The sequence below is a fragment of the Phocoena phocoena genome, chromosome 12 (genome assembly GCF_963924675.1).
Source record: "Phocoena phocoena chromosome 12, mPhoPho1.1, whole genome shotgun sequence".
NCBI lineage: Eukaryota > Metazoa > Chordata > Mammalia > Artiodactyla > Phocoenidae > Phocoena > Phocoena phocoena.
This window is the reverse complement of record NC_089230.1, coordinates 5258482-5283083: the sequence shown is the minus strand read 5'-3', so window position 1 is coordinate 5283083 and position 24602 is coordinate 5258482. Positions and strand designations below refer to the sequence as shown.

The 24602-nt window shown below is 44.9% G+C and overlaps 1 protein-coding gene across 2 annotated transcripts in view; it reads left to right on the top strand.

Moving 5' to 3' along the window:
* Positions 1 to 24602, top strand: part of PACRG (parkin coregulated) — a 515599-nt gene that overhangs the window by 456315 nt on the left and 34682 nt on the right. Inside the window, exons 8-9 of one of the 2 annotated variants that reach the window (XM_065888882.1) lie at positions 12040 to 12057; positions 12145 to 12169. The exons of the other annotated variant lie outside the window; for it this stretch is intronic. Coding sequence (XP_065744954.1) covers positions 12040 to 12057; positions 12145 to 12169 — 43 coding nt within the window. The remainder of the gene's footprint in view (positions 1 to 12039; positions 12058 to 12144; positions 12170 to 24602) is intronic. 2 annotated transcript variants of the gene reach the window in all.

Below are 24602 nucleotides of genomic sequence, written 5' to 3'. Positions count from 1 at the left end.
TTTTTAGAAAAGAATGCCCAGCACTGACTATATTTCATCCCACAAGGTCCCATTTGATCAGTTCAAGAGCAATGAGGCTGAATCCAACCCTGGAAATTAAAAGTCCAACAGACTATCGTGACTTTAAGTATCTAATTTAAGACAACATGAAATACTGCTTTGGTTCTCAATACATCTATCCTGTAAAGATACCGACTCATTCAGTAGCCAAACTAATTCTTCATTTTGATCTAATCTTTTGGGATAGTAAAAGTGAACAGTGCTAAGATCAAAGTGTTTTTCAAACACTGATGGTGCCAGAACTTGAGAGTTTAAAGTTGGCAAACAAAAGTATTTTAGCCACTGAGAAATTGCGGAGCTATTAAAAAATTGTGGAGGTTTTAACAGAGGAAAATAAATTCTGTCATTTTTCCCTTTTTTAGTAACCCAGCTGCAAAGAAGCTAATTGCCCTCTGTGTGAGTGACGGAGGTGGGCAAGACTTCCCTTCTTTCTGCCATTTTCTATTATCATCTTGAAAAGTCTGATCTTTGTCAGTTTCTATTTCCCAGACTAAACTCTCCAACAAATAATATTAATTTCAAACATTTCACCAATTTATAATTAATTCAAAACTAAGAGATTATAGCAATAAGTTTTACCTGAGGATGTCCCGCATATGTTCAGTAGTAGATTATTACGGCTTTATCTTTTAAAGTCTACTTTGGGAGCAACTGTTTAACTTAAATCAATTCTATACTGTAAACTATTGCTGTTTCAGAAATATATAATTCTATCTGAATTATAGTTATAGCCTAAAGCTAAACTTAATGTAGCAGATTGTCAGACTGGCTGCATTTAATATTAATCTGGAAGGACTCTAGCTAAATATGACTTTGTTCATTCAAAAAATAATCAGTCTACCAGGACCAGGCATCTCTATACAGGTTTGGATAACCACATGTTAATATAGTTGTTTAAGGAAAACGGAACGAATCAGAGAGTTAAGAGAATGCTACCCTCAGTCCCTTTCTATTCTTTCTCAGTGTTCATTTCCTCGGTGACCTCATTCAGTCTCACAGCAGTCCACACCGTCTATACATTGACGCCCATACTTGACCCTGCTCCAGCCTCTACTCTGAGCTTCTAACTCCTATGTCCAGCTTCCTAATCAACAGCTGCTCTTGGATGTCCAGTAGGCATTTCACTGAACGTATTCAAAACAACTCTTGACTTGGCCCTGGACATCTTCTGTCCCCATCTAAGTAAAAGGTCCACCATCCACCCACTTACCAAGAATTGTAGAGTCATCCTGCAGCCTTCATTTCCTTTACCTCCTACATCCACATTCTACAGTAACAAATCAGTGCTCTACCCTTTTCTCTTGCTAAATCTGGTTCCTTCTCAGTCCTTCCCCATAACCTCTCACCTGCATTGCTGCAACAGCTTCTAAGATGTCCCTCTGTTCCCACTACAGTCCATTCTCTATTCGGTAGCCAGGGTCTCTTTCTCAACGTTAAATGAGATTTTGTCACTCCCTTGCTTAAAATCCTCAAGGACATCCCACTGCATTTAGAATAAATTTGTCCTTCTCACTGCAGACAAGACATAACACCTTCTGGCCCTTATCTCCTGCATCTCCTCATCTTAGTCAATATTCACTATTCAACATCCTCCACTCCCACCAGACGTTTTACTGTTCTTCAAACACACCAAGTTTGCACCTGCCTCAGGACATTTGCACTTGCTCCTCCCTCTGCCTGGAACACTCTTGTGCTGATTCTATACATGGTTCCTTTTTCCTCTTTGTTCAGACTGCTGTTCAAATACCCCCTCCTCATAGAGGCGTTCTTTGACCACCCTACCTAAAACAGTGATCCAGACCTACAGCTTGGCTCCAACACACTCCCCCGTGCTGTGTTTTATTTTCTTCCTATTTAGAGGCATCTGAAATATATATTCAATAGTACTTATAATACAAACGTATAGAATATTTATATAGCTGTTTGCTTGCTAATTGTAAGATTCAGCCAACTAAAATGCCAGCATCGTGAGAACAAGGGCTTGGACTTCTCAGTGTTGGATTTTGCTTATCCCCAGAAGCTACTCAATAAATATTTTTGAATTATTAAGCAAAGTTAGAAGCCATTACTTACATAAAAATACTCAGTGTTTACACATATTTTTTTCTACAAAGGATTTGAAACAGCTTTAAGCAAAAACAGACAATAAAATTAAAAAATAGAAACTTAGCACCAAAAACAAACAGCTAAAAAATAATAATAATAGAGTAAGATGGTCCATTAAAACATTATCATGAGAAGGTAGGAAAGTAGAAATTATACTGTGCTTTAAGAGAACAAAACTTTTCCTAAGGTTGAATTCTAAATGAAAGTTCTCTAGCAAGTTATTTTTGTGGCCTCTCCCATTGCAGAGCACAGGCTCCGGATGCGCAGGCTCAGAGGCCATGGCTCACGGGCCCAGCCGCTCCGCGGCATGTGGGATCTTCCCAGACCGGGGCACGAACCCATGTCCCCTGCATCGGCAGGCAGATTCTCAACCACTGCGCCACCAGGGAAGCCCTAGGGAAGCCCTCTAGCAAGTTTTCACACAGTAAAGGGCAATGTCCACAGCAATATTTGTAAAGCAGATGCAGTGGTCCTTTTCAAATGGCTGTTTCTTTGATAATGGCCAAGGGCCCAAATTAAAATGCAGTAGAATGAAGGGGAATCATTAAGGGGCTGAGTTAATATGCACCAAGAATATAATATTCTGGTAGCCTTACTTGAACCAAGAAATGACTTTCATCTGGAAGATTCACCTAATAACATAGCATTGTTTATTGCTAGGAATTACGGTGATTTCAGTAAAACCAAGTTGCTAAATTATTGTCATTATGGACATTCTGTCGTATATATTGTGCAATTCGAGCTGCCCTAGTGTAGTGCTAAACCAGAAATCTGCTTCAAGTGACACTGAGCATTCCTGTGGCAACAGTTTGATCAGGCCCCATGAGCACTCTTAACTCTCAAAACACTACTTCTGGAGAGTCCTCACTGAGCCTCAGGTTAAGGCGGCAGTCACTCCTGTTAGGGTCCCCACAGTAATGAATGGTCTTTAACAAACATCAACAGGCAGCTGCAACTGCACCACTGCAGTTCCCTGGCCACCAGCCATGTCCCAGCTCCTCAGTAAACAAGCAAGCATTTATCACCTTTCCCACGGAGGCCCCTGCCCCCAATCAGATTCAAGAAAAATTCTTCCTTACTTTTTCCCTAAGAAATTGGGTGTTTTTTTACATGTTAAAACCAGAGTCCTTTTAAAGGTAAGATTCTGTAACGTTGGCAAAAGGTGGAAACACATTTTAGTGTTTAAGGGCCCATCGTCTCTCCTTCCAGCAACAGCAGACATCCTGGTAGAGCCAAGGCCATTTTTCCTCTTCTGAGAACCATCTCCAAGAGACGCTACCTCTACTCCCCAAAACACACACACACACACACACACACACACGCACAGAATGGCCGCCAGTGTCTTCAACACTTCCCACCGCTTGGCAAAGGGCAATGAGATGATGGCAAGACAGACACATGCAGTGCCAGGCAGAGAGGTTTTTGAACCCTGCAGGGATGGGGTGAGGAGACTGTCATAGTCATGTGCCCCCCGAGAAAAATATTCCCTTTTATTTCTCATTCAGCTGTCGCTGAGGGTCAGAGCGCGCATTGGTAATCGCTATTGTTCATAGAGTCCCTTGTGGTTCACAGCTGGATGACACCCTTCATGAAAAGCTGATTGTGTCGCCTTTACTCAGCACCCTTTCATAATAGCCAGTGTTTTGTTTTCTTACTGCAGATACTTTGTGGGGGAACAAAAAAAAAGGTTTTTGCTACCACATCCCTCAATTATTCTAATATTTACCATTAATAGAAATATTCACTCACGATGTAAACACACTATTCCGAGCAGCAAAGTACCTTCCTTAATGTAAGTCATCTAACGGCTCATGTGAGCGACATGCTGCGGCAGTAATCACTGATCCCCTGTCCTGTGAAGCCCCAGAATTCCCAATTTCCAACAGAAGTCCGAATCTAATCCAAAAATCTATTTGACATCTTACAACGATTAGATTTTCTAATAGTCTTGAATAAGCAGAGCATGTATTCGTTTCTGGAGAAAGGGCATGGCCCTCTGCCACTTTAAAACAAAACTGAGAATCTGGCTTGTTCTCAAAGAGACCAGTACCTAGGAAGTCACTTGAATTTTCTGCTTTTAGTGTTTTCTTAGCCGTAATAGAAAACGAAACATGTTTATGAAAGAAAATAATTTTCTCCGGACACTTCCTTTCTGAAAATTGATGCTGTCTTGTGGCCTAGACATCGGACCCAGGGTCATTATAATCTTGCCTGTAGAATGGAAGTCATCCTCAAACTCAAATTTCTCATTAAAATCCAGCAGTATGTAAGTGACATGACTAGTAGTTTCAAAAGATCCGAAAACATTAACAATTCTTCAAATATAGAAATTATCCATTTTCTTAGATGTACCCATTACCCACTTAGACATTGTTATATTCATTTGTTATATTTATTCAATTCGTTTGGGGCTAAAGGAGCTGAGAAGCTCATACTACTACTAGAAATCTTCAGCTGTGTTTATGACTAAAAAGGTCGCAAATTAATTTTGGTGATGGGCATGAGCCCTTTAGAAGAAGGATCCCCAGAGGCCAGAAATGGAACTGGCCCTCTTATCCTCCAGAGCGTGCAGTGACCTGTTCACGTGCATGATTTGAACAGATTATTGGATTCTGTAGGGCCAGGCGCTGTCCGTGTGCGGAGGCCCGCAGGCCTAACAGCCAGCCGGCTCCCGCGGTCCTGGCCGCAGACGTTTCTGTGCCGCGCGAGCTCGCCCAGGCTAGCGGGGCCCCGGCACGGGGGGCTGCCTCCTCGGTGCACACTGCAGTCCCAGTCAGAAAAGACTGTTGTTTAAATTGAAGAGAGTCTTTTGTGCCCAAACCACCATCCAACCTCTTTTGTTCTTCTCGAACGGGAAGTGACGCCAGCTGGCTGGTCTGAGGCGAGTCATCCGTACAAACGCTGGTCAGATGACACTCTCCTTCCTTCCCCATGTGTGGTTTCGACCACAGGGAATGTCGCTGTCAAGCCCCCCAGAAGGCAACATCTGGGGCCACCCTTCCTTTGAATAACTGGTGGCGATCTTCCAAGCAGCCACAAGGTGATAGACATATTTTCTAATCACTGCATTGTCCATCCCTGGAACCTACGGTTACCCCGTTTTCGCCCACTTACAATAAATCTGTCCGTTGTGCACAGTTAAATGACAGCTTATGAAGCAACACGAAATTCTGATAAATAAGAATAAAGAGACAGTAAGACAACGGGCTGCCCACTCAGTGCCTTCACCAAAATGTGCCGTAAGATTGAATTTGCATCATAGCCTTTGGAAAATGAGAGACTTTTTGACACTGGTTGCCTAGTAATGAGACAGCCTGTAACAGTGCTTGGCTATAAACTGCTCTGCAGCTGAGGTGCCGAGGGACCCGGTACACAGCCGCTTCGGCTCCTCTCCATGTAGCTGGGAGGAAGCACTGCATTTTACCACTTTTAAAAATCACAGGGCTTCCCTGGTGGCGCAGTGGTTGAGAGTCCGCCTGCCGACGCAGGGGACACGGGTTCGTGCCTTGGTCCGGGAAGATCCCACATGCCGCGGAGGGGAGGGGCCCGTGAGCCATGGCCGCTGAGCCTGCGCGTCCGGAGCCTGTGCTCCGCAGCGGGAGAGGCCACAACAGTGAGAGGCCCGCGTACCACAAAAAAAAATCACAGATTTGGAAAAAGAACTGGAATAATAAAGCTTTTATTGTAACTTCCAAAACTTTAGCTCTGCACTTTTAGGGTTGTTGCATATTCTATATTCTATTGAGAAAGCATCCATGACTTTGTGGGTCACCATGATTTGGGACTTCAGTGGATCCTAAATGGATTCACCAATATTTAGTCAGAACCTTTGGGAGCCTACGTAGAAGAAACATTCGTTTGCTACGTGTCTTCAGTTTTAACAAATTTCTTGGCTACCCTCTTAGATTTTATTAACTTCCCTCCTTAGCCTTCTGCTTCATTGGCTACATAGTTCATGAGGTCAGCAACAGCAGGGCTACGTGTGAATAATCCCATTACTGGCCCCTTCTATACGCCGTCTTTGGGACCTCCCTAGATATACGGGTTCAGAATACAAACGACAGCTCATTGTTGGCATGAATTCCATAGCACTCAGACTGTGAGGACATCAGAGACATAACCATTGAAAAATAATAAGCAGGTTTGTAACCATAGTTAGCTATTACTATAGGAGATGGTGAGACCAGGTAGGGAAATTTTATAATTCACTACCTGAGTGACCTTGGGTCAATTACTTAGCTTCTTGGTGCTTCTTTAAATGGAATAATAATATAGTCATATTGACTATAATAATAATAATAGTCATATTGACTATTACTATGATGATTAATTGATGAAGGTTTAATGAGACAAGGCATGTCCTTGGTATAATACAGCTAAGCGCCATGTCTGTTCATAGGAAAACCTCATAACTGTTATGGTCATGAGGGATACTTCTCCAAACCACCAAGTGTGTTTCCTCGCCTGCCTCACAATAAGCCCATGAGTCAGGCAGCGTCCCACGCTACAGATGAAGAACCAAAGCTCAGAGACAAGTGACCTGTCGTCCTGGTGAAGGCCTCGATCGTACAAGTCCTCTCCTACCGTTATTAGTATACATTCGGTACATTATTGAATGTTCCACGAGTTTGTATTGACCACATGCCAGGCATCTGTCTCGGAACAAGGCGAGGCCCTACCTCCCTGGCATTTGGTCTCGAGGCTGGAGAGAGACAATTACAAGGAGACAAGTCGGGACCGTCACACGGAGAATGAAGAGCGTAGAAGTGACCAGGGGAGGGTGAAACTCTTCCTGGGAGGTGACGCTGGAGGTGAACGCTGAGTGAGGACAGGGACAGCACGAAGAGCCTGCGTGGAACCGTGCTAGGCGGAGGAACGTCACGGCAAAGGCCTGGGCAGAAACACCACCACTGGGGAAAAGCACGGGGCCGGCGCACTTGGAGGCTACAGGCGTGAGCGTTCGGAGTTGGAGAGGATGGGAGAGGCTCTGTGAGAGCGAAGCAAGGGTTCTCTTTCGGGAGTGGCTGCCTGCTGCTGTGTTGAGCTGGCCTCTGCACGTGTGAGCCAGGGGCTCGCGCGTCAGGGAGGGAGACACAGGTGGACGTCATCCACCTGCGGACTGTGGCCTCACAGCACACATTTTACTCAGAGGGCGTCTGTACAGCGGAGGAAGGTGCAGCTCGCCACTGTTTAAAAACTTGGAAACAACCTGGAGGAATTTTACGTGCTAGCATTTTATCATTAGTAATTTCGTAAAAATGATTATCCCTTCAAGTCCTCAAAATACAGGAGATAGCAAATAAAGAGATATGAGATATTCATAGTCCTGAAGAAATAAAGATGTGGTGCCAGGACAGGGACATGTGGGGCCTGGTGGGGACGGAAGGAACAGGAATGGGCAGTGAGCCTGGGCCCAGTCTGGGGGCCACGGTCGCGCTGGCTCGGTGCGCTGGCCGGACCTCCATCCTGCTGCCACTCCATGGAGGAAGGTTAAGGGTGCGAGAGTTGGCCTGAGCGGAGTCCCTTGTATTCTGCTCAGGTCATTTATCTGCCCTCAAGATAACAGCCCGAAGCCCAGCAGTAGGAACCTGGCTCCAGGCTTCTGGAGGCTTCGCGCCGTCCCGGGGGCCCTGGGGCATGTGAGCCACACCCCCTCCACTCTTCACAGGGAAACGAGCGCAAAGGAGCCGCTAGTTAGAGCAGAGCCAGGATAAGAGCCTACATCTCTAAGACAGGTTTGAGAGCACAGAGGAAATGAGGGCCTTTTTTTCAGAGGAGCAGAGGTCCATTTTGAAGTCTATATAAACAAACATTGACAGCAGATAAACATAAATGTGGGCAAGTTTTATGACTGCCTGTGGTCCCTTTCATAGGTGAGCTGCTATAGATGAGATGAGATGAGATGAGATGTGTGGCTTTCCTCATAACAATTCTCGCCCAGTTCTCCTGTGACGCTGATGTGTGTGGAATGGTCGTTAAAGCCAGCTGATCTGTGCCGAGACTGGACCATTTCTCTGACCCCACTACCCCAAGGCTCTTCCCACAAAGCCAACCACGCACACAGTGCCAGGACACACACAGCAGGCACAGGGAAAGAGAAGGGGGCAAGGCTTTGAATCCTTGACCGGTGCCATGAGGACCCTCCTCTGGAGGGTCACCACTTGGTACCAGTGACTTCAGTGGCCATGTTTGTGCCTCTGGTTCTTCCAGAACTTCATAACTCACTTCCTGTAAGTGGACCACATCCACACTTTATCCAAAGTTCCAATCTTTGTCTTTCTCCCATGGGTTTACTTTGTTAGTAAAAACTGGTAGACTAGAGGCTATGTAACTTCTTTAGCACCAAGTGTTTCAAAAATCAGAGAATCTAAAACATGAGGATCACTTAGAAGAAGATCAGATTGACTTCTTATAAATTAAAGGCACGAGAGAAGGATAGGGAGCCACCAAAACACTATTTTTCTTATATGCAGCTGGAAACATCACATAGATAAGCCGCCTGTGTAAACTCTGTGACCACTATCTTTCTGCTCGTAAATTTTGGCTTAGAGATTGTTAACTAGATCATCTATTTCTCGATGTGAGTGTGAAAAATAGGTGAGCGTTTGTGATATTTCTAAGGAATAGAATTCTAGTAATAAAATCAAACTGGTTGGAAACCAAAAGCATTTTAAAGTTCCAGAACAAATGTCGTCTATGTAAAATCTAGAGGATTGTAGGAGTAGAAGGGGAATTGGATATTGTCTATCCACAGCCTCTTACTTTACAGGAGAGGAAACCGAGGCCCAAGGAGTTTTCACACTTCGTTTAAGGTCACACAAAGACAGCAGTAAGCTCAGACCTGGAATTGATGTTCTCCATCTCCTGGCCCATTACTTTCAACTGCATTCTCTGTTTATAAATACAATGCATGTTATCAGGGCCAGAAAATATTAGAGGAGATTAAGCAGCACAGAATTATCTTCCCTCACCAGGTGCCTTCCTAAGCCTGGAATTCTACTGTCAGATAAACCTATTTCCTAATTGGTCTGCTGCTGAAATGGAAACGGAAATGGCCCTGCGGGCACAGGACAGGCTGCGCGGAGCTGAGGCAGCAGAAGAACCTAACTGTGCCTGGAGCCGGTGGTAACCCGGGATGGAGATGGAGGTGCGGTGGGCCAAGGAGGGGCCCAGGAGGACGGGAAGGGTGCAGAATGAGAGGGGAGAGCAGAGCGCCAGCAGCTCCCCTGCCCCCAGTTCGCTCGCTTCTGCCCCTCCACCGTGCATTGAGTCACTGGCAGCAAATTCAGTGTTGCCATTAGCAACGTTAAAATGCAAATTTTTAAAAATCTCGCTCATCATGTAATATTTCTGATCCTAAGACTGACATCTGATGTTTTAGGAGGCTGCTTTGGAAAGAATTCTTTGTTGGTCGCAAAAGAATCCAAACCTCACTAATGACCAGAGAGATGTGCCTGAAGGAGAAATAAAACTGATGAAGGGGGCGAGGGGCAGGAAAAAAAGACCCTGAAATTGCTTCTGACTTGAGGAAAAAAGGCACAAATAGCCCCATTGAAGGAGAACTTTACAATTCCACCCTAAAAAATTCTCAACAGACTGACCTATTGTTATATGTTGTTTCGTGCAATTAATAGACAAAGCAGTTGTTAAGCGAGCCTGGAGCTGTGGTCTCAGCACTTAGTCCAGGCTCCTGGCTTGCACAGGGGTGGGCGCGGAGGGGCGTCGCAAGTGAGGCCGGCTCCCCGCTCTCCAGAAACACGTGAGCTGCTCCAGGGCTCCCAGGGATCCTCAGTTCAGCGGCGACGACAGTCGAATTGATCCAAGGAGGACAGAGCGAGCAAGGCTGCTCTGGAATCAGCCCCTGGGCAGCGGTGCAGCACCTCCTCCCCCGCTGGGGGATGCTCCCCTCCCGGCGCCCTCGTCCCCACCCAAAGCCAGCGGTCTGTTCAGGAAGGGAGATGGTCCAGCGACATCCCGCACTGGAGCCGGATCCGGCCTGCTCTCCGCTGAGGTCTTTAAAGCACGAAACAGAGCAGCAGAGACCTTCAGCCTCGCTCTTCCTGGCGTCTATTGTTCTCTTAATGTCTCCGTTTTCTAATCGACTCGTTAATTATGCAAACCACAGGCTTTCTAAAGCAGGTTCTCCATGACGTTTCAGAACGGGGTTTATGCAGCACAAAAGAAAGAACCTGTCACGCTGAGAAGTTAATGGTTAGCCTGGACTTAAACCCCTCATCAAGCGGGGAATGTGAAGGACCCTACGTCCAGGGCAACATCCAGTTAAAATAACGCCTCTCCCCTGAGATGGGGTTTTGCCTCACTGCAGCTTTTAAATGCTGCACAAGCGGCCTTGTTACCATAGCTCAGTCAGGCTCAGGAAAAAATAGCCCAGGTAAGAGGCAGAAGAGGCTGAGGTCTAGGTGCTGGGGAAAGCAGCCTGGCCAGGCTGGGTGTCCCAAGATACTGCCAGGCTGTCCCAGCAGGTAGGCGGGTGACCCAAACCCAGTCACCTTCCATGCTCAGGACATGGCTGACGAGCAGCGGCCGCTCCCATGTTTGCATCGAGGCACCTGACATGGTCCTCCAGGCCCAAAGGAGGTCTGGGCAGGAAGACAGCTTCCAGCCAAGGAGCAAACACAAAGGCAAGAGGTCAGGCCAAAGGTCACCCCAGGAAGGAGAGACCTGGGACTTGGGAGCAACTTGATCACCTGGGAATGATCTCCAGTAACAACAGGTCCTGATTCTTAGTGGAGCTCAGGAGGCATGATTGTACGAAAGTTTTAATTCTTAGTTAGTTGAATCTATCGCTATTAGCTTTGTGGCTTCCTCGATTGCTTCAGTTCTTTAAAAGTTATTATCCTTGGGGCTTCCCTGGTGGCGCAGTGGTTGAGAGTCCCCCTGCCGGTGCAGGGGACACGGGTTCGTGCCCGAGTCCGGGAAGATCCCACATGCCGTGGAGCAGCTGGGCCCGTGAGTCATGGCCGCTGAGCCTGCGCGTCCGGAGCCTGTGCTCCGCGATGGGAGAAGCCACAGCGGTGAGAGGCCTGTGTACCGCAAAAAAAAAAAAAAAAAGTTATTATCCTCCAGAGACTCGTGTACTGTTCTACATTCTGCTAATTTTTCTATGAATTTTTAAACATATTTGACTATAATTTTCTTTCAGTACACAAGATAAGATGTATATCTAAATTAATTTTTCTCTAATGTGCTATATTTGAAAATCAGATATCAGTTAATCCTCCCCCACTGTTTTGTAATGCTTGCTTTACCATACATTAAATTCCTACTCATAATTTGGTCTGTTTGCATTCATTCAACAAACACACACTACAGACACTGTTCTGGGTGCTGGCGGTACAACAGTGAACAGCTCAGCCAAAATCTCTGAGCAGTTTTAGTTGGAGGAGACAACAAACAAATAAATAAACTATGTAATCTCTCAGATGGTTGTAAATTTTATAAAGAAAAATAAGGCAAAGAAGAGGAATAGAGCATCCCAGCCGGGGCGGGTGAGGTGCAATTTATAATCAGGTGGAAACGTGACAGAGATGGGAAGGGCTGATGGATGTGGGAGGGGACCGTGCTCCAGTTGACGGAAAGCAAGCGTGAAGGTGCTGAGGAGATGGCATGTCCAGTATAGTCGCAGAGGCCAGGGCAGCTGGCGCAGCTGAGCGGAAGTGACGGGAAGTGGCTCCAAGGCCAGGAGGTTGGCAGTTCCGATAGAGCAGCCTGTGTGGGTGTTGACAGTGACCCTGAGTGAGATGGTGGATTCATTTCCTAGGGAAGTTGTGACAAATGGCCACGACTTGGTAGCCAAAAACAACAGAAATGGATCCTCTCCCAGGTGTGGAGGCCAAGAGCCTGAAGTCAAAGTGTCAGTCACGCTGGTTCGTTCTGGAGGCGCTGAGGGAGAATCTGTCCCAGGCCTCTCCCAGCTCTGGTGCTTGTGGGCAATCCTTGGTGTCCCTTGGCTTGTAGACCCATCCCTCCAATCTCTGCCTCCGTCCTCGTGTGGCCTCCCCTCCGTGTGTCTCTCAGCGTCTGTTCCTTGTCTGTCTCTTCTGAGGACAGTGGTCATTGGATTTAGGGCCCACCTGAAATCCAGGATGGTCTCGTATCCAGATCCTTAACTTGATTACATCTGCAAAGATCCTATTTCCACATGCACAGGTACCTTCTGGGGAGACGCAATTCAACCCACCATAGATGGGGCAGCCGTTGGAGGGTCTTTGAACACAAGAGTGAAAAAGTCTGAAATGTGTTAAAGGGAGTGCTCCGGCTGCTGTGTGGGTATGGGTAAGAGGGTCAGGGCAGAAGCAGAGACCAGCTAGGGGACTACCCTAGTTATCCAGGAGAGAGAGGGTTAGAAGTGGTGGAAGGAAGAGTTACATAAGATGTAGAATTCACCTTTATGTAGGGGGTTGGTTCTGATTCCTTAGTTCCTCTGATTTAAATTGCTATTTTTTGACCACTACCAAACTATTTCAATTGCTCTCTCTCTCTGTTTTTAATTGTCTGATAGAACTAATCTTCTCTTCTTCCTTTTCCTAGTAAGATTATATAAACCTCTTAATTTTCCTGAGACAATATTTCGTCTTCTCATTCAAGAATATATATAGATAGATAGATAGATAGACAGACATGTATCTGTCATTTTGTCTTTTATTATGTTTTTAAAGATTTTCTTTAAATGTTCTTTATAGCAACAACATCTGCCTCGATAGGTTGAATCCCAAGAGCTTCTCGTGAGGAAGGAGTTAATATTATAATGAGGACCTATACGTTTATTATGTTGGCTGGTGGCTGCTGATCATTAGCAAGGCTATTAATTTTGGTGCGTTTATTTCAGATATAGCATTTTTTGAATCATTTTATTAAACATGATTATTTTGCTGGTTCCTCTGCATATTCTGGTTTTCCATTTTGTTAAGTGCGAATAATGATCTTTTCTCTCTTCCCTTTATCATACCTCTTCGTTTTTTCACGTCTCATTGCATTAAGCAGAGTTTTCAGAACACTATTAAGAAAGCATCCTTGTTCCAATTTTTAAACAGAATTTAATTTCTCTGTCCATGGAGCACAGTAAGGGCTCTCATTTTCCACGACTTTATCATGGTAGAGAAGTGGCCCCTATGCGTAATATTTTGAAGAACCTTGTTAAATGCTATCAGTTGTCTTTTAGGCATGTTATTTGTTTTAATTTAACCTGTTGACGTTGTGTATTGTACTGGCAAATGCTCTTACGTTGACTCCTGCTGCGCTATGTCACACGTCTTCCAGAAGACTCCTTTGTGTTGGCTTAGAGAACAATTTCAGTATACGTTTTCGCATTTCTTGGTTTCTTTTTATAATAGGGATCTGCTTTATTTTGGTGGCATCCTCATTAAAATCAATATTCTGGCATCATATTATAATATTTGTGATAATTATGGCACCTTGGGACAGGATCTTAGAAAACTGCCTACCAATAATTTTTTATTAACAAAAAAAAGCTAGAGCTTCTGGAAAAAGCACTAGCTTTCGGTATCAACATCATTATCATAAAAATGTGTTTATGAGGTGCTTCTAATAATTCCTAGTGCTTTGGTGCACCACACAATGGTTCTTGTCTCCTAGGAACTAATGGCAACAATTTGCAGATTGCATAGGCCTTTGCAGTCTGTAAACCATCTCCACATAGATTATCACAGGGCAGCATTAGTATGCCCATTTTTACAAATGAGGAATCCAAAACTGAGAAGATTAGGAATTTGCATGTGGTCATCCAAACAACCAGGACAGGTGAAGAGAGAACTTGAACTGAGGAGGTCTGAGGCAAACCCAGAGCTCTTTCCAGTGCACCACACCGGCTTACGGCGCATAGCAGCTCACTTAACATCTAGGACATTAAACAAAAGCGTGGGAGGTCATCATATTCTATAGTAAGCCTGGGGCAATGACTTCTTTGGGGAGAGATTGAAAAGGCTCTTCTGAAAGTTCCGTGCTCCCCAAGGCTACTTCCCAGCTGTCATCCTGTCACCCTTGGGTAAACCCGTCCCTCCTTCAGTTCTGGCCTGTTAGGTGTGTCACCCTGTGCCCTCCTGATCTCTATGACCTGGGGACCCCCTCAACTGCTGTCCCACACTGATTTTAGCATCTTGTTGCCAAGCTTCCTCTCCATCCCAGGTCCAGCATCTGAAGCCCTCTGAGACAACTCGTCCTGCTTCCTGGATCCGTTCAGTTCCGTTCTGGTCATTTTGACATCACTCAGCCACCCAGGCCCATAGCCTCACTCTGAAGCTTGTCAGGACCTCTCCTCTGCAACACTGCCTCTCACCTGTCCCAAACTCTCCCACGTTGTCCTCATCTGTGCTGGTCCTTCCCTACCGGGCCAGGCCACGTGGTTGGTCACCCACACTGAATGAGACCTTTCAATGGCCTCCCATTCATCTCCGCTGCAGCTCTTAGGGGTTGAGGGATTGGGGAGCGGATGGGGCAGTAAAGTTGGGGCAGGAAGGAGAGCTAGAAATCTCTGAGGCACTATTTCATGCTGAGGTCCCATTGCCTGGAGAGCATAGCAGAGTTTCAAGTTGGAAGAGGGGCTTGCCTCTGTGTGTGTGTGTGTGTGTGTGTGTGTGTGTGTGTGTGCGTGTGTGTGTGTTTTAATAAATTTATTTATTTACTTTTGGCTGTGTTGGGTCTTGGTTGCGGCACGCAGGCTTCTCATTGCGGTGGCTTCTCTTCTCGCGGAGCACGGGCTCTAGAGCGTGGGCTCAGTAGTTGTGGCTCACAGGCCCAGCTGCTCCGCAGCACGTGGGAATCTTCCCTGACCAGGGCTCGAACCTGTGTCCTCTGCATTGGCAGGCGGATTCTTAACCACTGCGCCAGCAGGGAAGTCCCTGCCTGTGTGTTGCTGATGAATGTGCCCCCTCACTTATCCCGGGTGCCACAAGGTCATAATCTTGCACCACCCTCCATCTTACATCTCATCTCTCATCCCATCCCTTGGGTATTTTATGTGGCATTCTCCACGGCACTCCACTTCCTGCCGTCGCCGGCCATCATCCAGAACCTTGGTGGCCCCCTTGGCCAGCACTGCCCCGGGGCTGGGCTCTGTTTTGGTCTCCTGCCATCCGGCAGCACCTCGTTTCCTGACACAGGGAGCCCTCTTCTGCTCTCACATTGGTCCAAATTGGTTTGGTCCCTACTAGGCTTCAAAGCCAGCTCACAAAGAACAAGAAAGCAGTTAGTCTCTAACTCTGCAATCATTCAAAGTTCAGTCTTTAAAATGCAGAGATTTTTCTGCTTCATCTACCCACAGCTCAGCAACTGTATTTCTACAGCCATTGTTATTCTATTTCTGCTCCTAATTGCTATTATGGAAAACCGTGCGGAGCTGAAGCTTTGGGAGTTGCCAATCTGTGGGCTCCCTTCAAATGTAAATGCGTTATGCAAATGTCTTCTGAGGCTGAGAGTGGGATACTCTGTGGTCTTCCCTGGATTGCCACAGGAAAAGAATACTTTCTGGGATGGTGAGAACCAGAAGACTACACGCTCCCTCCTGATTTAAATGCGCACAGCCCTGAGATTGTTTTCTGTCTCCGACTTCCTCTCCCACTCCAGCAGCTGAATTTAAAATACTTGCTACAAAATGCTGTTTCCTGGGGTCACTGCAGCTTAACTGTTTCGTGGTCACGCCCTGTGGGGACACAAGCAGAACTTCCTTCCCCAAGGGGATCAGGATGATGTTGGCAAGGTAGACACTGTTAGAGTCTAGGAACCTTGGGTTTTTTTAATATGGAAAATCCCCTCTGCAAATAATGCATTAAATTGGATCACTCACTGTGTTGTTAGCAAAACCTTGAAACATGGACACGGATGGAGATCTCACCATTCTGAGCAGAGTTCTAAGCCGGTGGAAAGCAGCTACTGAAAGTCAATTGAAATGTCCTCTTCCCGGGAGGTCACTGATGCTGGAACCTTGGTCGCGTCCTCAGAACCTCCTTCCCCCCTCCAGGCGCTCCTGCTCTGGGTTCCTGTGCCTGGAGCTGCCCTCTCTGCCTTCTCTTGCCCTGACCTTGGCCTCCCCTCCATGGTGCCAGGCAGGCTCTTCTCACTGTCATCTCCCTCATACACATCTTTGCTGCTTCCCATCATCACCAGTAGCAATGTGGTCCAAAAGAACGTTCTCGGCTTCTGAATTAACAAGCCCTGAAACCCCTTAGGTAACCGACTTAATACTTACTCTGTGCTGTGCCAGGCACTCTTGTAAGCACGTGGTAGTATTTAATTTACTTACCTCTTTTGAATTTATCAGTAGCTTCTATGTTTAGTATCGTACATATTGGATATTTCCAAAATGGAGGGAAAAAGTTACCACAAAACGTATAGAAATGTATTCCATACATTCTAAGATAAATTAAATTCTAAACTATATGAAAGGAGAGGGAAAATGCAGAAAGTAGTGGGAAAATGGCCCTGGCCCATGGTGTTCAGCTGTTTGTCTTTTGTTTTTACTCTGTCATATTACTTAATATTCCTCGCAGTTCCACTGCATCATTCTGAACTTCAGAAAAAGAAAGGGGAAGTAACTCTTCCCTGGAATATCATTTATGTTCTAAAGTACTAAAAAATACTTTAAAGTGCAATTAGCTTATTTAAGAGGCAGACATTATATGGTCCTCTGCCTGCGTCATACGGTCACTGGGAGGATAACAGGAATGGGTAATATATATTAGTGTTTTGAGCACAGCTGGAAGAAAATCTTCGTGTACATTCGAGGTGGTTTTGTAATTATCTAGCAAGATCAAAATATCTGATCAAAGAGAATCACTCTGATCTACTCAGTTACAACATGGTCTCTCTCTGGTTTTTTTTTTTTTGGTTTAATAATGTACTACAAATTGACATGTGTTCGTGAATACGATCTATGGTTCCATCAGATCATTCAGACAGCGCCGTACGGATGCCAGTTATGTTCTGCCCTTTACTGGTTTTCACGACAGATTTGCCCGATAGTTCCTGCGACTCTAACCATCTCCATCACATTTTCTCAGGGAAGAAAGCGACTACGGACTTGCATACACTGTAAGTTTGCCAGAAATTGTGAAAAACAAATAAATCGCCATGCAAGACCCAAGCCCTGGCCTTTTAACTTTACTCCTGGAGCCGGGGACTTTTCTTCCCCTCTGGGCTGCCTGAGGCCTCGCAGAAACAACCTGCATTGGCCCCAAGATTGTGTCAAGGCCCCAAGGAGCCCAGGAAGAATTCTGCAACAGTCTGGGAGACGACCAGACTCTACCTAGGGCTGCCCTCGCTCCCCAAGGGAGGAACGTTAACCTGCATAGCTGCCCTTATAGACCTGCTACCTACATGGGAACACCCTGTCCCTGAGGCAGCCCACGGTGTACGGGGCACATCACACACCAGGACAGAAGCCCACTCCAGAGAAAGCTCAAGTGAAAGCCCCATTATACTCAGAAATATGTTACGATCGCAAACCCTTCTCATTTGGATCACAAAAGCTCTTTGATAGTTTCTCCTAAACAGGCAAAAAAAAAAAAAAAAACCTGTGGGAAACTTTCTCACATTAGAGACACAATTTTTTCTGGCGATATCTGGAACTAAAGACCCAGAGTAAGGTTAAAAATGACATTCTCACTGAAACCATTTATGAAAAGCCTATTACCTAGCAATTTCATATTTGAATGCAATTATGTTAATGTTATTCGTACATTATGAATGGTACTAATATGATTATTGTTTTGTGTGGTATTACAGGAAATTAATTTAAATGGATTTACATATTTTCAGATAAGGGGCACTGCGAACATGGGTAAATAAGAAGGCTGACGTTCCTTTGAAACAAAAATAAACATTAAGAGAAAGCTGGGGGCTTCCCTGGTGGTGCAGTGGTTGAGAGTCCGCCTGCCGATGCAGGGGACACGGGTTTGTGCCCCGGTTCGGGAAGATCCCACATGCCGCGGAGCGGCTGGGCCCGTGAGCCGTGGCCGCTGAGCCTGCGCGTCAGGAGCCGGTGCTCCGCAACGGGAGAGGTCACAGCAGTGAGAGGCCCGCATACCGCAAAAAAAAAAAAGAGAGAAAGCTGGATTGTGACTTCATTTGTAATCCTGACACAGCCACTATTGTGGTTTTTTGTTAACGTAAACATTTTGCAATTTCAGAGGTGTTTTTCTTGCGTAAAGGTGCAATCTGAGTTACTCTCCCAGTCCCCTCAGAGGCGTTCCTTAACTCCATTTCATAGTTCAGGGAGTTGACAATCAAGGGGATGAAACAACTTGTCCCAAATTATACCCAGAGTCTCAGACGGTGCAATATTTAAACTCAAATTGCCTAGAACTCAACTCCTACACTCACATCACAGGGGAATGCAGCTTTGTACATCAACTCAGAGTTTTAATTAAAGAAGCCTGGGCCTCCGAAAATTCTCCTTCCCGGGTTTTTAGTGAAAGGAAATATCTCTCAGATAACCCGTGCTTATTTCTACCTTCAGCACGCTTCCTTCTTATCCAGAGGAGAGTCCATCAGACTCGTTGAGCAGCTACTCTGTGCCAGCCGTGTGCTGCCAGCGCTCCGCTGCTGGGACCAAATGTGTACAGGAAACCAGCTACTGCGTGCGACCCTGTACACCGGAGAGCGCCAGCTGAGGTCGTTCAAGGGCAAGAGAGAGGTCGCTGGGGGTGGTCGGCAAGAGCTGCCCAGGGGTGGGGTTTGGGCTGGGGCTGGACACGAGCACAGCTGGCTGACAAAGAGACGGGAGCATCTGAGGGTAGGGAAGCTGTGGGTGCAACAGGCAGCCATGGGAATCTGCGAGGCACGTTCAAGGTGAACGCTGGAAAATCGAGGGAAAGAGTAGGTTGGTAGTAATTGCAGGTGACCTGGAGGCCAACGGTGGTGAGAGCGGGGAGGGCAGTGTGCTACAGGCTTCTAAATGTATCAGATTGACAAGGGGAGAAGCCGCATTTGGAAAAATGAATGTGGCATCTGTGTGAAGAAAGAATTGGCGCAGGAGGACCAGGGGGTTAGGAAACAAGAGTCTTTTGCAAGAATCTAGGCCTGGAGTAATAAGGCCCTGAGCTGCGGGGAGCAATGGCCACCACCCCAGGCCTGGGGACAGTATCTCACCTGAGGAAATAAACCAAAGCTTTGAGTCCACAGTTTTTGTTTTTGTTTGTTTGTTTTTGCGGTACGCAGGCCTCTCACTGTTGTGGCCTCTCCCGTTGCGGAGCACAGGCTCCAGACGCGCAGGCCCAGCGGCCATGGCTCACGGGCCCAGCCGCTCCGCGGCATGTGGGATCCTCCCGGACCGGGGCACGAACCCGTGTCCCCTGCATCGGCAGGCGGACTCTCAACCACTGCGCCACCATGGAAGCCCGAGTCCACAGTTTTATGGTGACTTGTGCCTGTTATCAGTGATTTCCTTTTAAACTGACAGTTCCTAGAGGGCCAGTGTCTTCAGCACCAAGTAAGTAGCAGGCTCCCAATAAATGATTGTTGACTGACTGAGTGAGTGAATGAATTCGTGCAGGCATGAGTGAAAGGATGGACTGTAATGATGTCTGTTGGTGATAATTTCCTTGCTAATGACAGGCATTCCAGGCATCCCGGTGAGTTTGTGAGGAAGCTGCTGGGGGTTAGCCCTCGCCCTGGGACGGCTGCAGCACCTATGCACAGACCCAGCTGGGCTCCGTCCTTTTCCCTGGATAAGGGAAGCCCCAGGCTGATAGTTCCAGGTGTTTCCCGTGAGCCCTTTCAGGGCCGCACAGGCTTCCTTTCCACCCAGGGGAAGACCACAGCAGCTTCTTTCCTGTGAAGCTGAGGAGGACAATAGCGTCTCCAGGCACAGAATGAAAGGAAAGTGACAATATAATTTCTACTTCATATGACTTTTGTGAGGATTAAATGAGTTAATATATAGAAATAACTTAGAATAGGCAAATGATGTCTGAGAAGCATGCAGTATTAGCGTTTATTATTATTAATATTATTGTTATCATTAACCTAACAAGTTGCATTAAATTCTAAATATTTCCATTCTAGGTATAAGCTAAATGAAGATAATTCCTTAACTTTTTGTAAGCAGTGCAAACTTTCCTACTTTCCCTTAAAACAACAATTGATTTTCTAAGTAGTTGGTTGGTAGGTTGGTGATCGAGGTTAAATATTCCATCAGGATTTTATGTTGGTGATTTAAAAACAATAACACCTACATTGTTATATTTAGCATTGACCATAATAGAAAGTTTCTCGGTTCTGAGTCGAAGATTAGTATCCGAATATTTTGACTACTGTACAGTTCACTTCTGCAAATATAATTTGATCCATAAATTTAAATGGATATTGGTATATCTAATTATTTAACAGTCAAGTCATTCTGTCATCACTTTCCAATTATCTTTTCATGAAAACATTAGTAATAGACTAACTCCTATGAAGTCATTTGTATTTAATTGAATTAGCAGTTGTCTTTGATTAGAATATTTTAAAGCTATGACATACCTTCTTACATATCTCATATTGGTGATTCCTTTTTACCTATGCGATCAAGATGGCTAGAAATATCAATTATAAGACTTATGAATGGGAAGTGGAAATGGGTCCATTCTACTCTATCAGAACAGTAAGTAAAAATAGCATAAGATCAGAGACTAGATTTAGATTTCAAAGATTACAGGTAAAAATAATACTGGTAAATAGGATCGCTTATAAAGAGGAAATGCACGACAGATTAGGAATTTATGAAATATGAGGGGAGGAGTAACGTGGGGTCACTTCAGTATTTTACCATCTTGCTACTCAGCTAGAGGCTGTAGAGCAACTTACACATCTTCTGTGAATCTGAATTTCCTGGTCAGTGTTGTGAGGCAGGGGTGGAACTCCAGGGAAGTGAGCGGGACAATTGCCTGGGAGAAGTCAGCGGGGATGGGGACAAGGTCAGGTGCGTGCAGGGCAGGGCCAGGGGCCGCCGCTGGATGGCCATCTGGATCCAAGAGAGCACCCTGCGACCTCCACATGGTCACGTGCTCACCTGACCTTCCGTCTGCATAACACGTATTAATCATTTACTCCACGCAAGCTGCATACTGAGGGTTTGGCTTGTATCACCTCTCAATTCTCAGAAACAGCTCCAGGAATTAAATACCGTTGTTACCCTCGTTTTGCAGAGGCTCCGTGACTTGCCTGGTCTGACAGCTAGACTTAGGCTGGCGTGCAAGCCGCCAGGTGCCGGGCTCACGCTCTGGCTGCTGCATCTCCTGAGAGCCGCAAGACCGGGGAAATTTCCGTCTCTCCAGGCCGTGCCATCTTATAAGCACACTGCTCCTTCCTGCCCTAATTTACAGTTAGCCCTTTACCATATGCTTTGTTAACTTCAACAGAAAATGTCTGTAGCATATAAGGCTGCATGCCCAGAATCTGGCCAGAGATCCAGGGGCCAAGGGTCATGAAGGTCAGAAAGTCAGAGAATACTGAAGACCGAGGGAAACCCGTGGCCTGGTCGGGATCTTGCAGAGGCAGGAATACTCTGAATAGGTCCGGGCGAGGGGAATCCTCCATGAACTAAATTTCCTGAGGCTTTTACCCTCAGAGGCTGTGTCCAACTCCTGGTGATGCCCAGTTGGCAGAAGTGTTCAGCCAGGGGACCACCATGTTTCATCCTGGTGACCACAAATGGCCACCGCATCCTTCCACAAGCTGTTGGCTTCTCTCTCAGTATGGTCCAGGCAACTTCTGGCCCAGAGTGGGGCATTTCTGCTCCCAGACCCATTAGTGGTGAAGTTTCAGCCTTTTTGTAACTGAATGATTTATCTTGACTCATTTATTTACCGAATAACTATTGATGCCTACTACGTGCCAACGTATGAGAACAGAAGGTATCCTGCTTCTATGTCCCGATTTCTAAAAGTATTTTTCAGGCCTTATATATCCAGTGGGGTCATAATATTTCATACTAGTTCTACAAAAAGCTATTTTCAATTACTGAAAGGCTTAGATCATCACACATTTGAACAGTAGCTTGTTCCTTGAAGTATTTAATTCCAATTTTATGAAGGAGATATTACAGAGAACCTGTTTTAAAAGTTAGATTAAAATGTAATTTTTTGGTATATCAATTCTACTTACATGTGCGGATCTAAACTATTATTGTTTAAAGATAGTTTATTCTTAGAAAATATCGTATAAATCCCGTCATATTTGAACTATTTACCCTATTTGTGAGTAAAGGCTTGCTGAGCAGGCAAACTTCAACAGTCCGTAATAAATTATTACTAACTCCAGGTTAACGTAGTCTGTCTTTCTTTCTCTTCTAACTGCTTTCTGGTATTTCACCATGCTTTTGCAGGGTTGGCAGGTGTGGGAAAGGAAGCTAACGTTCAGATACATTACGTCTACTCTTTTTTTTTTTAATACCTCTTTATTGGAGTATAATTGCTTCACAACACTGTGTTAGTTTCTGTTGCACAACAAAGTGAATCAGCCATATGCGTACATGTGTCCCCATATCCCCTCCCTCCTGAGCCTCCCTCCCGCCCTCCCTATCCCACCCCTCTAGGTCATCCCAAAGCACCGGGCCCGTCTCCCTGTGCTATGCTGCTGTTTCCCACCAGCCAACTATTTTACATTCGGTAGTGTATATATGACAATGCTACTCTCACTTTGACCCAGCTTCGCTCTCCCACCACATGTCCTCAAGTCCATTTTCTATGTCTACCTCTTTATTCCTACCCTGCAACTAGGTTCATCAGTACCACTTTTTTTTTTTTTTTAGATTCCATATATATGCATTAGCATACAGTATTTGTTTTTCTCTTTCTGACCTACTTCACTCTGTATGACAGTCTCTAGGTCCATCCACCTCACTACAAATAACTCAATTTCATTTCTTTTTATGGCTGAGTAATGTTCCATTGTATATATGTGCCACATCTTCTTTATCCATTCATCTGTCGATGGACACTTAGGTTGCTTCCATGTCCTGGCTATTGTAAATAGATCTGCAGTGAACATTGTGGTACATGTCTGTTTTTGAATTATGGTTTTCTCAGGGTATATGCCCAGTAGTGGGATTGCTGGGTCATATGGTAGTTTTATTTTTAGTTTTTTGAGGAACCTCCATACTGTTCTCCATAGTGGCTGTGTCAATTTACATTCCCACCAACAGTGCAGGAGGGTTCCCTTTTCACCACACCCTTTCCAGCATTTATTGTTTGTAGATCTTTTGATAATGGCCATTCTGACCAGCATGAGGTGATATCTCATTGTAGTTTTGATTTACATTTCTCTAATGATTAATGATGTTGAGCATCTTTTCATGTGCCTCTTGGCCGTCTGTATGTCTTCCTTGGTGAAATGTCTATTTAGGTCTTCCGCCCATTTTTTAACTGGATTGTTCGGGCTTTTTTGATATTGAGCTCCATGAGCTGTTTGTATATTTTTGAGATTAATCCTTTGTCTGTTGTTTCATTTGCAAATATTTTCTCCCATTCTGAGGGTTGTCTTTTTGTCTTGTTTATGGTTCCCTTTGCTGTGCAAAAGCTTTTAAGTTTAATTAAGTCCCATTTGTTTATTTTTGTTTTTATTTCCATTACTCTAGGAGGTGGTATTACCTCTACTCTTAAGAAGAGTTTATAACTAACAGATAAAATGGTATTTTCAATATGCTACTTTGGAAAACATTAATTTAAATGAATTTTAAAAGATAAGAAACAGTTGATTTATAAGAAAATTTAGCATGTTAATTGTAAATGTATAACATTTCATGGAAAAGCAAAAGTAAGTTGCATACTTTGAAAATATTGAAATATTGTAGGTGATAACCTTTTCATTCAAATAATCTGCATTCAGAATCTCAACAATCAAAATCTTTTATCTAACCTGAAATAATTTATAACTTCATATTTTTTATGTAGTACAAATATTTGCTTCATTCATTTCATCAGAAAATATTAGTTCAATTTGCTGTTCATGTTTTTTGATATCAGCGAGGTCTGTACTTTTTTAAAAATTGTTTTACGGTTCTATCAGCTATAACATCAGATTTGCCAGACTTCATTCTAAATATTTCAGGGTCTTGGTTCTGCCTGCTTTTATATAATAATCACTTGTGTTTTATTTTTATCGACACCTTCTTAAAAAGCAGGAAATTAGATTTAGATAGCTGTTAAATTTCTCTTTCTTTACATTTTCAACCTGCCTGGGCTCCCTATAGCTTTCCTCTCACACTTGTTGAATTTCTTCTTTTTCCTGGAACTTAACGTGTGTTTTCAGCCTGGGCAGATACACCAAAATGATGTGCTTCTCAATTTTTCCTAGTTGGTATTTTCAATTTTTCAAGCTACCTTCAACTTGCTATAACAACCTTCTCATCTGTGAAATGAATTAAAATATTTACTGATCTTTCCTAGATCCTAGCAACAGTCGGTTGGAAATTCCAGTTT